General features: G+C 36.1%; 1 protein-coding gene across 2 annotated transcripts in view; it reads left to right on the plus strand.

The window, feature by feature from the left end:
- The first annotated feature begins 475 nt into the window (after window positions 1-475).
- Window positions 476-18,357, plus strand: part of LOC127855471 (ras-related protein M-Ras-like) — a 31,483-nt gene continuing 13,601 nt past the window's right edge. For both annotated transcript variants that reach the window (XR_008037559.1, XM_052391059.1), the window contains exons 1-4: window positions 476-1,005; window positions 16,379-16,532; window positions 17,805-17,904; window positions 18,210-18,289. Coding sequence is in view for 1 of the 2 variants with exons in the window: in XM_052391059.1 (XP_052247019.1) it covers window positions 816-1,005; window positions 16,379-16,532; window positions 17,805-17,904; window positions 18,210-18,289 (524 nt within the window). In the remaining variant the exon portion in view is untranslated. The remainder of the gene's footprint in view (window positions 1,006-16,378; window positions 16,533-17,804; window positions 17,905-18,209; window positions 18,290-18,357) is intronic.

Below are 18,357 nucleotides of genomic sequence, written 5' to 3' on the forward strand. Positions count from 1 at the left end.
TTAGCAAGTCCCAATAAACACTTAACATATTTGTAAAATGATGTTTCTCCTTAATATCCAAACACACTTAACTTCTTATCCTTCATACAACTCATTGCATATTATCTTTTCTAATGACGATCGAAAGGTGGGAAGTATGACATTATTATTGCAGAGACGTATATATTATCTAAGTCTCTGATAATTGATATTTTATTAAAGATTACAGCTGAAGAAATCAAGTGAAAGCAGCATTGTTCATTGAGCCTCCCACGAATGGTCATTGTCGGCTCAGCTCTACTTAAAAGTACCCTGGGGTACAGAAATATACTAAAAAGTACTCCACAGTATGACCGGGTACCCAGTGGTACATTGCAATATTTATCCACAAGTATTTCAGTTTAATGAATCAACCGAAATCTAATATTATCTTCCTTATTTATACTTTCCAATCCCCACACGTTTATTTTTAGTCATTGGTCAAGTGGTGTATAACTATAACACTGAGCAGTTCTGTTTTCGTTTCAATTCGTTTTAAGTTTTTGTACATATAGGCTGTGATTTTTATGTTATTTCCATAAGCAAAAAATGCATTGTGCACGAGTTCGGTGTTAATTAACAGTGCTTCGATGCTCGAGAGGATTTCTATTTTTAGACATAAACCCGGAAGTTGACGTTTCGAGTGAAAACATGGCGGCCTCCATGGCTTAAGCTGTGAAACAGATCTCCTTTTTATGTATGTTTTGTTTCCTACGCGATTTTAGCGACGATTTCTATCAACAAGCAAATGTGAACGTTTTATTTTTATACAAAGCACCTTTTTTCGTCGCGTAAACATGTCAAGGGCTCCAAGTGACGCCAATTTAACGACTTATAAGTTGGTTGTGGTAGGCGATGGTGGTGTGGGAAAGAGTGCGTTGACCATTCAGTTCTTTCAGAAAATGTTCGTGGAGGAGTATGACCCAACTATTGAGGATTCGTACATTAAGCACACGGAAATCGATGGCGAATTGTGTATACTTGATGGTAAGGTATTGCTTATATTCTGGAAAAACAACAACTTTAATTTAAACAAGAATTATCTTTTAAAAAGATATACGGCGTTGATTGTGGTTTGAGTTTGTGAAAGGTAAAGAGTTCAAAAAATGAGACCAAGGATAGTGAATGTCTTTTTCTGTGCAGTTCTTAGCTGGATCACACGCAATACGGGATGTTACGCGGAGTTTTCGCGGCTTATTTTACATAATTACATATTGCTGGTCATAAACCTACAGATACAAAACAGAAAACCAAATGAAGAATGGAAGTGAAATTTAAACATATGAGTCAACCGGCCACACGCGAAGTATCCGTACATATTTTAAATATTTATACGCGCGTTCTTCGAACATACCTGTTTTAGTGGTTTGTCGGGCATTGCTTTTTGATTCGATTATTAACAGTATCGAGAATCATCGCGCTCATGCTTAATACATTAGGCAATATGGTGGAATAATTCTTGTTAAATTAATTAAAAATAATATTTATCATGGTATTGTTGAAAACACATAAAGACTCTATTATTGACATACCATAATTATATCGCTGAATATCTTCATTTAACATCTTTTGTGGTCTAAATAAAATCTCAGTTCACCTAGTTCACGGATAGGGTCTATATTATATAACAAACTGGCCACGAACTCAGACATAAGCGTCTTCGGACGCAGCGATGACCTGTAAATAAACCCTGATAACTCGCGGGTTGAAATGCAATGTATTAAAGTGTGGCCACGCTTCCACTGCTTTTTATACTTTTACATGTTAACATGTTGATAGGAATATGAAAGTCAGTACTAAAATGAGAACATAGCCTTTAAGTAAAAACGCTGTTGCCTCTGAAAATAAAAGGTGGACGCACAAACTGTATTGATGTCGAGATTGAGTGTAAAATTGTTCTATCTATTAAGCCTTTTCATTAGAGATAAAATTGTTTCATGCTGAACACGCAGTAAAACAGTGTTACAAAGACGCGGACATGTTTCCAATGTTCTGATGGTATGATCATATCAGCCTATGGGATAACTGAAGTGTATTCATTCTTAACTAGCCGCGGGAAATTTTATTTGAATTTTATTGGACAGTTACAAAGGTCAGGTAAGGTGAAAAGCTGGCGTATACAGCTTACGCCGAAAAATATACCGTAGGCGTAGACTCGTTGTTTGGTTCATTAGTTACAAGTATCAAGATCCTTATATTTAATATATATATTTTATGACTTGGGAGACACTACTTTGTGAGGTAAATTTTTCCATTCGGATGATTCTTGGAGAGGAACTTTTCAGTCTAAAGTTTGTCTAACATGGTTTGGCAATTTTAAAGCAGTGTCCTCAAGGGTAAGAACATCTGGTGGGAAATCCAAATTATTGATCGGATAGTAAAGCTCGATTGGTCATGGTCGGCTCAGGTACTACTTACATGTACCCCGGGTACTCTTAAGTATACTTACATGTACCCCGGGTACGCTTGACAATAAATATACTTAAACGTACCCGGTCGATATTAGACTGTACATGTACCTGAGTTGTATTCCAGCCCAAAATCCGATGTCGTTAAACGCGCTACCAATTACCTTAAAGCAATATTGTTTATCTTAAGCAAACTTCTCTTTAAAAAACTGCATCAACATGCTTTTTGAATATGAGTTTTGATAATATAGAGGGCCTTAGAGGCCATTTAACAGACTATTGACATACATTAATTTAAAAAATATAGCCGACAACGACCGATTTAGCGTGAAAAATTCTCGGATACATTTGAGTATATTCACCGTACCCGGGGGACATGTAAGTATACTTAAGAGTACCCGGGGTACATGTTAGTAGTACCCGAGCCGACAATGACCAATCGAGCGATAGTAAATGATTTCTGTCTGAATGTTCATTCATATGTGATCTAATTATCTCTTCAGGCTTTTACATAATATATGGAAGTGAAACTAACAGGTCTATAGTTACCTGTTTCAGACTTACTGCCCCTTTTGACTCAATATTTTATGATAGTAATTGAATGTCAAACATATTTTATCTATGTCATATAAACAAGACAAGTCTCTGAATAATTTATAACTATTTCTTTTATTTTTCTATTAAGATGCTTTCAAACACCAATTCTGAAACTATATTTATAAGTCTCAATGTGTAAATCTGACCGCAGAATGTCCTTGCTACATGTTAGGGCTGTAACGAATACACTAGGAGACGAATACGATACGTATCACGAATACAGGGTGGGGAATACGAATATTTATTCGTGAATATGAATTTCAATGAACTGACAACTTGTCAGGACATTATAAAGTATGAACTATGAGTATTTGTCAATTTGATTAATTGCATACTGAAAATATGAAATATAACACTTTGAAATAACAAAACACTGCCTAGAACTGCTTAAACTTTGAACTTAGTTTTGAGAACATGACTAGTACCAATAAAATCCTTGAGTAGAACAACTATGCAACTTGACACGACATTATATAGTATGAAACTATGAGCATTCCCTTTGCTAGGCTCCATGTTTGTTGATTAGTTGCACAATCATTGTCGTAAAGATAAACAAAAAAGAAATTGCATCAGCTTATCCAATCCTTTGTGTGTATGTTTGAGCATCAAATCAATCGTATTTACCTAAATAAACATTAAACAACCATAGAAAGATTTTTCAATTCAATGTCGAAAATATTCAACCGGTGCCCGCCATTTTTGTTGATAATCTCACTGTGTAACATAGTGGGTGGGGTAAACATGATAAAAAACGCCGGAATAAGGAGAACATTTAAATATAGGGGTTTGTTGTATGAACCTTCAATTGTAAGGTAAGATAAGATGATTAAACTTTCAAACTTGAAACCACGTTGTCTGTATTCGTCAAATATTCTGTTCGGAAGGTGGCGAATAACGAAAACGATTTGTCCACTGCCGTATTCGAGTAATTCGAATATTCGTATGTATCATTACAGCCCTACTACATGTACATAAAACATCTCGTTTTATACTAAAATACACATTAACATAAAATAACACTATTCCTTATAACATTTTTGATTGGTCAAAGCGTTCTACTGACTACTCGTTGATTTCAAACTGGTTTGGTCAAAGAGTTCCCTTACTACTTGTTACTTGCAGATTGGCTGACCACTAAAGTAGTGTTAAAAAATTACACCCCCCGGGAACGGAGTAACCAAATTATTCATATGTTTACCCATTTATCGAATAATTCTTTCAGACATCTGATTTGACTATTTGTGGTGGATGTGAGAGATAATTTAATAAGATTAGGATTCCCGCTGCAGTACTTGTAATTGTGTTCATCGGCATGGTTCAATGAATGTACGAAATAATTTAATTAGATTAGAATTCCTGTGTCAATACTTTTGACCATTCTATCAACTGGGATACATATCTTGTTAAATACACGTCGCTGAGTAACAGATTCATACGTTTAGAATATCTTATCTTTGCCCTTTCAAATTGTTGATTTAGCCTACTTTAACACTGAATGTAAAGGTATGACTGGTCGTTACGTGCGAGAGATCTTAAAAAAAGATCTATTTTATGTATATTCTTATATTATTTATAATTTAACAAATAATAATAATTTTCAAATCCTATAATCATGGCCAATATATCACCAAGATTTATTATATAATTTCCAAACTTCACTTATGTTATTATTATTTCTAACATTCAAATATTTTCTTTATAGAACCCTTATTATTATGATATAAGATGAATCATTAATTACAAAAGTTATTTTATTTATAAATGTTAATGTAAATAAATTTTTAACATTTCTTTTATTATTAGAACATCTATTTAATTTCTGAAATGTATACATGATTTTGTCGTAGTATTAAAACACCTCTTGATAATTTCTGACATACAGTTATGATAATTAAATTTACTTATAAATTCCTATCACATTAATATTAATAATAATAATATTATCTGTAATTAAATTGCTATCATATTGTTATATTGTATAACATAATATTTATGTTATATGAATAAACAATATGCATATGGTGTTACGTTCAGGGATCATATTTTCCCGCAACATCAATCGGTCTGGATTTAAATGGGGAAAGTGTCCGAAAATTTATATCCGAAATCATGACAAATTACGTTAACATATAGACCAATTCACGCGTGACGTCACGCGCACCTGCGTGTTTTTATCCGTGCCACTCTGGTAGGCAAAAGAAAGACACGATCAAAGGGGAGATATCGAGCATGATATTTATTGTCACGCTCTATATGTGTATTAAATACATTATTTAATATATTTTGATATGTATACGATCATTTTTAGATTTAAGATTTAAACATCCCAAAAGTTGTTGTACTGTACTCAAACAAATAAGAATGAAAACAAACAATAAATAGATCGATTCCATGCACACAGCATATATTAACTTACCACTATGATAGTCCATAATATCCATCTGTTATTAAGTATGTACAATTGCTGCAACTAAAGAACAGGGTCTGAACTAATAACACGTTGTTTATGTGTTAAGGAATCTTTGAGTATCAGATCAAATTTGTTAAATCGTATAACGTAATTTACCAATTGTTCATCTTATGTACCCCAATATACATATGATTTATTAATACTCGTGTTTGTTAAAATGGGTTTTCTGGCGCGTATCAATATCAACCACATGACTGTGATGTTGACGAGGTACATTGTGACAGTCAACTAAAAAAAGTATTCCTAAACATTGAACTAAATTTTGCAATTTTATCATTCTGTAATCTGACCATAGCTGATTACATCAATGCACACATTATAAACTTGGTAGTATTATTGGCAAAATATTTTATTATTAAATGCAAACAGGAAAAAAACAACACCACAAATAGATTTTCTTGTGTCCTTTTAATAACATAATTTAACAAGAGGAATTAATCGCGACTACACAAAATAAATTACATATATTTTATATTCGTTGTGCGCTTTTTATGCTCAATGGGTACACCTACCCTAAAAAAAATGTAAATATACTTTGTGACAAAGTTTCACCTACCTTAAAGCAACATATATACACTTTTTCCCTTGTATATATATATATCGAAATTGAAACTGTTTTAAACGTATTTTTCACACCATCCATAGTCTTTATAGATGCTATGTACCATAACTAATATCGGGAAAAAATACAACATATATACTACTTTTGTGTATTTTTAAACATAATATGTTTTATACAAAATATATTATGTTGACGATGGAAATAAAAAAGGAAATTACTAAAAAAAAGTCTTGTCTGTCTGTCTGTCTAGGAAAACTAACACTTTGACACATTAAATAAATTAATTTAATTTAATTGGTTTGATTTGATTGTTTGCATCAATCTTAAAATCGTGTTAGCCTTTGTATTTCGGTGTTTAATTGCCCCCTTTGTTCGGCACAAGCCGATTATCTCGTTTTGATCAGATATTGTCCCTACTTAACTAACAGCAAAGTGTCATAAACTACAGCAGGGACCTATACAATGCGTGTTGTGTATCGTGTTATTTCTTAAAAGTTGACCCAGCATTTGTAAAAATATTGCAAGACATATACATTTCCAGAAAGGAAATTCATTTTTGCGTTGAATAAGACCAAAATCGTGAAAATCGCTGCAAAATTGATAAAGATATGGCTGTTCAAAGCGATGCACCCCGTTTTGGGCTGATTTTGAGTTGCATACCTTGTTATATATATATTTGATAGTGAAATATTTTTTTTCAGAAAAGTTAATTTTTCGTTATAATATGATTATTTATCATTCAAAATGATGTTTTCACTAATTAATAGCATAGCCACACGCTAACCACCTGTGGTATTGAGCAGTTATTTGGGGTTGAGTAATATACCGCCAAAGTTCAACTGTTCAATTAGATATGCTACATATCGTAAAAAAAAAAATTAAGTAATTTTTCCAGTATATATTAACAGAAAATGTACGCTGGTAAGATACTAGCCCGATTACCGTTAATTTATAACAAAACGTATTTAATAATTGGTAAATGTACGTATAATCATTAAACGTATTTAGCGGGTACCGATTAATTAAAACTACGTCATTCCGTTTGAAGATTGAATGTTACGGCCATGCACAAACGACATCATGAAAACAAGAAATTACGTATGACTACCGGGTTAAATAATAATTACGAAAAATAAAAAGCAATATAGATATATATTATAAAATGTAAGATATTTGTCACTCATATACACAAGTAAAGAAATTTCAATATACATGAATTCACAGGTTAATTTGCATCATGTGAAGTTGTGTTTTTCAGTTGTATGTTACGATTCATCTATAGTATTATTCACCTTAAAATCATCCAATTTAAAAGAAAATGATTATAACATTTAAATACTGTCATGCACTTCGCTTTTAATAGGGATTTGTTGTACCGGTATGTCAGATTTAATGCACCCCTTTTCTTTCACTCATATTTTTTTTATCACACTTTCATACTCATATAATTGATAATTATAATTATATAATGGGATGCATTATTGTTTTTTGTAATTTTTGATGTCCTTCTGCAAGAAATAAACGGCTAATGCATAGCTTTGTTTTATGAAATTGTCGGTGTTTAGTCTTCAGACCACCTAGCTTTACCTTGATGCTAATGACTAACGAGTATATTTTTTTTTATAGATAAGAATACATGTATTAATTAAACAATATTGACATTAAAAATGCAATATCTTTAATAGTATTTAGGTGTTATGATGTTGTTGTTAATGTTTACGATATATTGACTAAACACGTGCCGTTATCTATACGACATAATGTTTATCGTAACTGTACTCAGTGCTTTTGCCTACCAGCGCATCGCGCATGCGCGAAAATTCGGAATCAAAACAATAACAATGAATTGGTCTATATACCATTGATTTTGCCATTCATGAAGGTGGTATAATAAATGTACAAGTTTAATTGCCTTTGCATATTTTTTTTAAACGGAACATACGAGTTTTCTCAATTGGTTTTATGATTTTTTTTCTCTTCTATTGTTGTTTCGTGTGCTGTTGTATCTTACCCTTTTCATCGTTGTCAATATTATTTATCTGTGTAAGTCTATACCGATGTTTTAAATCGTTGTCGACTCGATAATAGCTTACATACATGCACTAAACCTAACAAATGTCTGTGCGTAGGTTGGATAATGGCAACAACAAAACCAAATAGTTGAGAAATAATTGGTGTACGTTTTAGTTTGTTGCCAAATAACCCACGGCCGATAGTTAAGATGCGTAGGGATTAAATCACGAGTGCGAAGCACGAGTAATTTGAAACCACGCATCTAAACTTCCGGTCGTGAGTTATTCAACAACAAACAATCAAGTACACGAATTATTTTGATTCTAACACGATTTTTAATAAAGATTTATACAATATATATTAATTTTCTTGTGTACTATTTTATGTGATTTACCGCCCATAAAAATAACTTTCGGCTGTTCTGTCAATCAGATCCGCAACTTTCATTTAGTTATTGCCAGTCAGTTCGCTGGTGGAAAATGTATCGGCATGCTTTGTTTAGTTACAGCGCGTGTTTTCAGTGTATAAGGTCCGCCCACAATAGTATGAATTATTGCAGAATATCCGATTTTCTTCTTTGTTTATATGAAAGTTTACTGTATCATGCATGAAATGCACACTTTCCACAAGGATTATGAACATTGAAGTTTTCATCTCCGAAGTAACTGTCAACGATTTTATCGTGACGAGTACACATTAGGGACCGATAAGTGTGCTAGGTATAAGCCAGTGAAATTATCGATTGATATTGACACGGGGTTATTCACGCATGACTAATACACAACCGCGTGAAATTTCGCTGCTTGGTGTCATACTCTGATACTAGTCGGCTGACACGCGATAATCGAAATACTAGTAATTAGGGTATGTTAGCATGTGCACTGTGTAATCGATTTCATGACATGGGAATTTTAGCACACAGAATCGGACCGACTGTTTGGGATTTTCGATCGGTCTTTCATGACCCCAATCGGTCTAGGACCGACAAAACCGAAAAAAATATGATCCCTGGAACTTACGTTACAATTTGATACATAATTCTCAATTTTAAAAGTCAGAATTTTAAGATAATCAGTACCTCTGTAATTTGTTGGGCTGTTTTAATTTTGCACTCATTCTGAAATTGGTTAAATACTTTTTAACAGGTAGTATTAAAACAGAACAGAACAGAATAGTTTATTATTGACTTGTGCATATGAACTAATGAAGCTCATCGTCATTAACATATATATAAATAAATAACAGCATGCGTTGAAGTACACACAAAAAAACACACATCATTTTTAAGAACAAATAATCTAAATAAACACGAAATAAATATATTTCGTGAACATATTTCGTGACAATGGTACATGGATGGTTTAAATACACAGTGGTCACACAATGTTATGCATATAGGTTTACAAATATAGGTATAATTACATATTTCTGACCTTATTTTTTGTAAAAATGTATTTCTATTTAACACTACATATATGACATTTTCTCTTTTTTAAAGCATGTTAAACTATACATGGCTAGCTTTCTTAATACAGTTTTGTTTGAACTATTAAATAGTTATAATAAACTTGAACAAAATTTTGGACGGATTCTATAATATTTCGGAATTAATTCATTCCTAACATCATTATAGTAATATAAGAGTATGGCTCCAAGGTACTTGTGTTTTTCCCAGGCATTTTTTGTGTGGAGCTGCCTTTCTTAAACGCCACACTACCATTTTCAAAGGCAAAAGCCGCCATGCGCCTAATTGATAACATCTTCTTAATTGCCCCTTGATAAAACTTCTAAGCTGACTAGTATCAGAGAATGGCCCCAAGGCAGCGAGGATTGGCGCAGTTGTGAATTAGTTCTACGTGAATAACCCAGTGTCAAGACCTATCTACACATGTATAATTTCACTATGACCAAGAACTATAATAGGTCCATAATGTGTACTCCTCCACAATAAAATCGTGGACAGTGAGTTACTTAGAAGACTTAAGATGAAAACCCGAGGGTTTATCCTCGTGGAAATTGTGCATGATGCAGTAATATCAAAACATTTATTTCCACGCATAATTTAATTAAAAACAAAAAAGTGAAGCTTGATACATCCAGCGTTTTTCTTTACCTCATTGGGAATGGTACCGGTACCGGTCAAATTAGGAAAATAAGCAGTGCTTTCATCCAAATTGGGAAAATTATTAACGATGCTTCAAACTTTATAAAACATGTACAAATGATAATTTACATACTAACATCAAAGAGGTGAGTGATTTCCTGCAAAATCCTGTTTCTATTAATACTAAACATTAGTTTGTTAAACTAAACCCTCTTTTAACTGAAGCTGTGCTTGAGAATATCAGCAGTCTAAATCGGGACTCTGATAACTTTCCTCTAACTGAACCTGGGTCTGGTTTAATGAATAACTACAACCCCGACTGTAGTCTGTTGACTGTGTGGTCGACTGACGCTCGTCTGCCGCCAACTTATCACTCGTCGCGTTCAAGGAGCAAGTTGTTGCGACTGTGGTTGCACAACGCTGTGGTCAGTCGACTGCGGTCTTGGTAGTCGCTATTTTTAGGAAAATTACCATTTCCCCCATGAACCTCCGACGGTGAAAATACATGCGAAAAATGGAAGACGAAGACAGCAAAAAATAGAGTCAGTGCCATTCGTGGTCCAATAAAGGTTAGATATCATTTTAGAGCTTGTTATTGAGAACAAAAACCTGCTGGAGGGAAAGCACGTGCCATTGGTGACCGAGGCAAACAAGCGGAAAAAGTGGCAGGAGATTGTGGACCAGACCGGCGGATCAGTAGGAGACTCCCAGACAGTCTGTGACGGAGCTAAGACCGTCTGGGCACCAGAAGGATGCTCAAAGACAGTCTGCGACGGTGCCAATACCGTCTCGGCACTGGTAGGAGACTTTCAGACAGTATTTGACGATGCCAGACAGTCTCTCAGACCGGCTGGGCACCTGCAGCAGACCCCCAGACAGTCTGCGATGTTACCAGACTGTCACTCAGACCAGAGGGGCACCTGCAGGAGACTCCCAGACAGTCTGTAACAGTGCCAGACAGTCTTTCACTCCGTCGAAGATTGTTTGGGAATCTCCTGCAGGTGCCCAGACGGTCTTTGCACCATCACAGACTGTCTGGGAGTCTCCTGCAGGTGCCCCGACGGTTTGGGAGACTGTCTGACACCGTCTGGGAGTCTCCTGCAGGTGCCCGGACGGTCTTGGCGCCATCCCAGACTGTCTGGTAGTCTATTGCAGGTGCCCAGACGTAATTGGCAACATCGCAGACTGTCTGGGAGTCTCCTGCAGCTGCCTAGACCGTCGCAGACTTCCTGGAGTCCCTGCAGGTGCCCCACTGGTCTGGGAGGATGAATGTGAGTCTCCGGCTGGTGCCCATACATTCTTGGCATCGTTGCAGACTGTCTGAGAGTCTCTTGCATTGCCCCGAAGGTCTGGGAGAATTTCTTGCACCGTCTGGGAGTCTCCTGCAGGTGCCCTGATGGTCATGGCACCGTCGCAGTCTGTCTGGGAGTCTTCTTCATGTGCCCCGACGGTCTAGTATATTGTCTGGCACCGTGTGTGAGTCTCCTGCCGGCGCCCAGACGGTCTTTCCACCGTCATAGACTGTCTGGGAGTCTCCTGCAGGTACCAACATGGTCTTGGCATCGTCGCCGACTGTCTGAGGGTCTCTTGCATATGGCACTGTCGCACGCTGTCTGTGAGTCTCCTGCAGGTGCCTCACAGGTCATTAAGACTCTCTGGCACCGTCGCAGACTGTCTGGATGTCTTCTGCAGGTGCCTGATGGTCTTGGCATCGTCGCAAACTGTCTTGGAGTCTCTGGCAGGTGCCCAGCTGGTCTGGGAGACCTTCCGAAACCGTCGCAAACTGTCTGGGATCGTCCTACAGGTGCCCAGACGATCTTGGTACTGTCGCAGATTGTCTTGGAGTCTCCTGGCACGGGTGGACTGCGGTCGCTCGACAGTATATCGAACAACGCGCGGTCGACTGACGATCTTCGCTCCATACTAAACCCGCTTATCGTCGCACGACGATTATTGGCTGTCGCCAGACCACGGTCGCTCTCATTAAACCAGACCCAGGTTTGCGTAAGTAGACTAGACCGTCAATGAACCGTTGCTATAATCAACGTCTCTCAACTATGCACTGGACTAGATACGTAGATAACATGTTATCTTTGTCTCTGACTGGACTCAATATTTGATTAATATTTCCTAATTTCAAAAGTCAGAATTGCATAACTGCGTGTTTGAAGATCAGTACCGTTAATTTATTTGGCTGTTTTCAATTTACACCGAAATTGGCTTCATACTACTTAACAAGTATGGATCCAAGATGCGAACGGTTGTGAATCAGTTATGCATGAATCCAGTGTCACTATCAATGGATAATTTCAGTGGTGTTGTGGCCTCGCTATACCTATCACACTTATCAGTCCTTACGGTGTACTCCATCACAAAACACTCATAGCCAGTTACTATGGAGACTGATGATGATCACCTGATGTATCCTTGTGGAATTTGTACACGTCATGCTTAATATTGTCAAAACATTTTTTTCGATAGGTAAAGATTTTAACAAATTATTATTTAATAAATTACCTTAACTGTAGATGTTTTGTTGCATTCTCAAATGACGATAATAAAATGTTTAATCCGAAACACACTTTTTAATTTTAATGTTAAGCAACGTTATCAAATTCTAGCTTTAAATAAACATTGCCATTATCATTCTTTCTTTGGCCCAATAAAAAGCGCGCGAAAATTATGCCGATTGTGTAAAATGTCACGTTACCGCAAAGTGTGAAAGTGTGGTTGTATTGATTTTTGTATAATAACTATGTTGTGTAGAGACAATTGAATTTTTTAATTTCAGTTAATAATTGAGTCGTTCATTTTAACTAACTTATATCGCAAATTACCTTGTATTGACATTTCACCCAAAATTAATTAAAACTCAAACATGCTGTATCTATATTGTGACATTATTTTAGATGATTAATTATTTGAGCAGTTATTGTACTGTATACAGTACTGAGATAACAGAAAATCCGGGTTTTCTTGACAAAAAATGACATTTTATGCATCTAATTTATTGTGTAACTGGTTAGAATAAGTGTAGAAACACTTGACTTAAGATTCTGTTATAATATTAAAACTGCCATCACTGGAGCCATCCCCTTCACATTTTTTACTTTCACTGGTAAAATATATTGAGTCGCGTTCTGAGAAAACTGGGCTTAATGCATGTGCGTTAAGTGTCGTCCCAGATTAGCCTGTGCAGTCCACAGACACTTTCCACTTTTATGACGTTTTTCATTTAAATGAAGTCTTTTCTTATCGAAAATCCAATTTAGGCAGAAAATGTCGTCCCTGATTAGCCTGTGCTGACTGCACACACTAATCTGGGACGACACTTTATGCACATGCATTATGCCCAGTTTTCTCTTAACATGACTCAATTAATCAGATAAAATATGACTAGAACTTGTTGCATCACTTACATTTTCCATCTGAGCACATACAATATTACTAGATTATTTAGTCAAACAAATTGGAATTTATTTTATTTTAAAAGATGTTCACACTATTTGTGTTGGCCATTCAGCAGGGGAAGGAGGGGGGAGCAAAAAGGAGCTGGCTGCATCTCCTTGCCATAGTTGATGATGATGGCTGTAACATTTTTATCCACAGCCATAGGCGGAGGGATTTTGTTTTGGCGTTGTCCGTCCGTCCCTCCGTCCATCCTTCCGTCCGTCCGGCACTTTTGTGTCCGGAGCCATATCTTGGAAGTGCTTTGGCGGATTTCATTGAAACTGCCATGGTTTTAGTAAATATATGGATAAGAGGATGATGCACGCCAAATGGCATTGCACACCATTTGATAATAAAGGAGTTATGGCCCTTTGTATCTTGAAAAAAAGCTTTTTTGTGTCCGGAGCCATATCTTGGAAGTGCTTTGACGGATTTCATTGAAACTTGGTTTGAGTATATATACGGATAAGAGGATGATGCAAGTTGGCGTTGTCCATCTGTCCAGAAAACTTTTGTGTCCAGAAGTATATTGGCGGGGGATATCAATTCAATGAATTTGCTTGTTTATGTTGAATCTGCATATGCAAACAAGTATCTCGGTGACTAGTTTGGTAATTTTATTTATTCTGGTTTCTGACAACAAGTTGTGATGAACCCAAAACCCTTTTTTTATGTTTACTTTAAATTCCTTTCAGAAACATAATTATGTCCAATGACTTAAATAGCAAATCAGTATACCTGAATATTTTGATCAGTTAAGCTTTTAAATACATATCTAAGTGGTAAAGGGTTAAATACGTATCTAAGTGATAAAGGGTTAAATATGTATCTAAGTGCCTAGTGGTAAATGGTTAAGTGCTGTATGCAAGTTCTGGCTCTTCGGACATGTTATACTAAATGTACATGTATGCCTCTTTCACTATATTCGATGTCTGTAAATCAATTTGTATATGACATTATTGTATTATATTTATGTCCCCCTTCGAAGAAGAGGGGGTATATTGTTTTGCACATGTCGGTATGTCCGTATGTCTGTATGTCCGTCCACCAGATGGTTTCCGGATGATAACTCAAGAAAGCTTAGGCCTAGGATCATGAAACTTCTTAGGTACATTGATCATGACTCGCAGATGACCCCTATTGATTTTGAGGTCACTAGGTCAAAGGTCAAGGTTCCGTGACCCGAAATAGTAAAATGGTTTCCGGATGATAACTCAAGAACGCTTATGCCTATGATCATGAAACTTCATAGGTACATTGATCATGACTGGCAGATGACTCCTATTGATTTTCAGGTCACTAGGTCAAAGGTCAATGTCACGGTGACCCGAAATTGTAAAATGGTTTCTGGATGATAACTCAAGAAGGCTTATGCCTAGGATCATGAAACTTCAAAGATACCATGCCTTTTTCTGCCTATCTCACGGGTCCAATAGTTGGACCCATTTCCAATGCCAAATATGCATATTTTTTCCCAATTCTCAAAAAAAAGTCCCAATTTAATTTATTTTTATTTTTTTAAAGAAGTTTTTATGACTTATGATTATTAGACTCTATATCTCAATTTTATTTTGTAAACAACCTACAAAATATATAACCATAATTTATATGAATTTTATCCAAAATGACTGGAAAACTCCCTGCCCAAATAATGCTTTTGTTGATGAAAATAATTCCCAATTTGGAAGATTTCGCGACTCGAAAAATCCCAATTTTGCTAGGTACTTTTTCCCAAAATAGACAGAAAAAGGCCTGGATACATTGATCATGACTCGCAGATGACCCCTATTGATATTCAGTTCACTAGGTCAAAGGTCAAGGTCACGGTGACTCGAAATAGTAAAATGGTTTCTGGATGATAACTCAAGAACGCTTATGCCTAGGATCATGAAACTTCAAAGGTACATTGATCATGACTCGCAGATGACGCCTAATGATTTTCAGGTCACTAGGTCAAAGGTCAAGGTCACAGTGACTCTACTTAGAAAAATGGTTTCCGGATGATAACTTGAGAACGCTTATGCCTAGGATCATGAAACTTCATAGGTACATTGATCATTACTCGCAGATGACCCCTATTGACTTTCAGGTCACTAGGTCAAAGTTCAAGGTCATGGTGACTTGACACAGTCAAATGGTTTCCAGATGATAACACAAGAAAGCTTACACCTAGGATCATGAAACATCATAGGTACATTGATCATGACTCACAGATGACCCCTATTTATTTTTAGGTCCCTAGGTCAAAGGTCAAGGTCACAGTGCCAAAAAACGTATTCACACAATGGCTGCCACTACAACTGACAGGCCATATGGGGGCGAGCATGTTTTACAAACAGCCCTTGTTCATTTTTGAACTGCTCAACACGTTAAGGCACCTGTAAATCAACACGCTCACACCGGTAAAAACTTACAAATGAGCTGAGCTCTGGGAAAATAAGGCTTTATGCATGTGTGTAAAGTGTTGTCCCAGGTGAATATACACTTTCCACTTTTGTGGAATTTTGCATATAATGGAATTATCTTTCAAGCAAAATTCCATTGTTTGCGGAAAGTGTTGTCCCTAAATGTGCGGTCTGCACAGACTAATCCTGAACAATACTTAACGCACTTTCAGTACCCCTCATTATCCCAGAGCGTAGCCCTAATATTATGAGCACAGCCAACAACTACGTAGGAAAAGAAGTTTCAGCTATAACAATAACCGGTACATTTTTCAAATGTTAAAAAGATGGGACTGTTCTGTTTTTTCCCAGTGTTGGACACAGCAGGCCAAGAGGAGTTCAGTGCCATGAGGGAACAATACATGAGACATGGGGATGGCTTCATGCTGGTGTACTCAGTCACAGACCCAGTCACCTTCGAAAATATACAGAACTTCCATGGGCAGATTCTCAGAGTGAAAGACAAGTAAGTGTTAATGGATTATGGCTAAGCTATTAACACAAGAATATAACAAGCATAAAACAAGAACAGCCTGCACATAACTCTTATGCTGTTTGCTAGTTATCAGTATCTTAGGGTTGGTAATAAAGCATTTACAACTTGAAACTTATAACAAAGGTCTTCAATTTAATTTGATTTTCTCGTGGACGACAAAGTGAGTAGCTTGTCAAGGGTTAAACAGATTATTTTTGTTATCATTTCATCGGAAATTTCATTAGAAATGATTTAGCCTTCTGATGCGTTGGATTTGCACCATAAGGACTGTAGCCTGATTGCTTTAATTGGCACCAATCAGAATGACAGGTATTGGGTTTGGGGTGAATAAATAGTGATAGTGCTCTATTAATATCATGTTAAAATGGACTGGAAAAGCCAGAAGGGCCATCTTTACACAGATGAGCCTTCCTGGCGTTCAAGGTAAATTATTATTATAGTGAAATGTGTCCTTTATTAAAGTAACACTCTCATGTAGATACCTTTATTTGTAAATGTACACGTATCATGGAAATGTTTTATTATGCTCCCCCAAAATTTTTGGGGGGAGCATATAGTCGCCGCTTCGTCTGTCCTTGCGTGTGTCCGTCAGTGCACAATTTTTGTCTGAGCTATTTCTCAGCAATGTATGACCGGAATACAATTAAACTTTATGGGAAGCTTCACTACCAAGAGGAGATGTGCATATTATCAGCTGGTTCTGGTCTGATGATTTTTCACAGAGTTATGGCCCTATGAAATTTTCTATAAACTGTACATATAGTGCAATTCTTGTCTGGGCTATTTTTCCCCAACTACTGACTGGAATTCAATGAAGCTTTATGGGAAGCTTAACTACCTTGAGGAGATGCGCATGTTATTTGTGGGTTCTGGTTAGATGATTTATTTAGAGAGTTATGGCCTTTTGAAATTTTTAAGTTGCTAAACCATCCATCGTATTATTTTGTCCATATTTATGCCCCTCAAGACGTTTCCTTTTATCTGAATATATAGTGCAATATTGTGACAAAAAAAACCTTTGGGGAGCATCACCCCTCTACTACAGTTTCTTGTTTGAACAGGAACAATTTTTAGAATATATAAATTATGTACATTTAATTCTCTTCTTATATGGAGGGCATTGGATAAACTGGTAAAAGCACCACTGTGTAATTTTTCAACAAAAGAGACTAGTTACAATTACCAGGTAGCTTAAAAACACTTTTTATCATGCTCAGCCTATGCTTTGCTTGTATATTATAGAGACCAATATCCAATGCTCCTGGTTGCTAACAAGATAGATTTGGTACGTCAGCGGAAGGTTTCTGAACAACGAGGGAGAGAAATGGCTGCTCATTTACGGGTAGGATATGGAAGAGTTGTGTCCCTTATTTATTTGATGTCATTTTTGTTTTTTAAAGTTATTTTTTTAGTAAAAGGCTCATTATGTTTAGAATGTTCTGTTTTTAGCTTTATAGAGTTATGTTTTCAGTAAAATGTGGAAAACCTTTATGCATGAAAGTATGTATTAGATAAAGTAGAAAATGTTCTCAATTGAAATTGAAGTTCAATTTTATTTAGACCTGAAAGGCCAATAACTGCAAAGATGTAATTTCACACAAATATATTGATGTGTTCATGAATTAAATTGTGTCATATCTTTTAAAGGTCCCTTACCTTGAAACAAGTGCCAAAGATCCTCCAGTGAACGTGGATCTAGCTTTTCATGATGTTGTGCGAGTGATAAGGTAAACACATTTATCATTGTAATTAACGCTCGATTGGTCATTGTCGGCTCAACTTAAAATTAAAAGTA

This window comes from Dreissena polymorpha, chromosome 13 (genome assembly GCF_020536995.1).
Source record: "Dreissena polymorpha isolate Duluth1 chromosome 13, UMN_Dpol_1.0, whole genome shotgun sequence".
NCBI lineage: Eukaryota > Metazoa > Mollusca > Bivalvia > Myida > Dreissenidae > Dreissena > Dreissena polymorpha.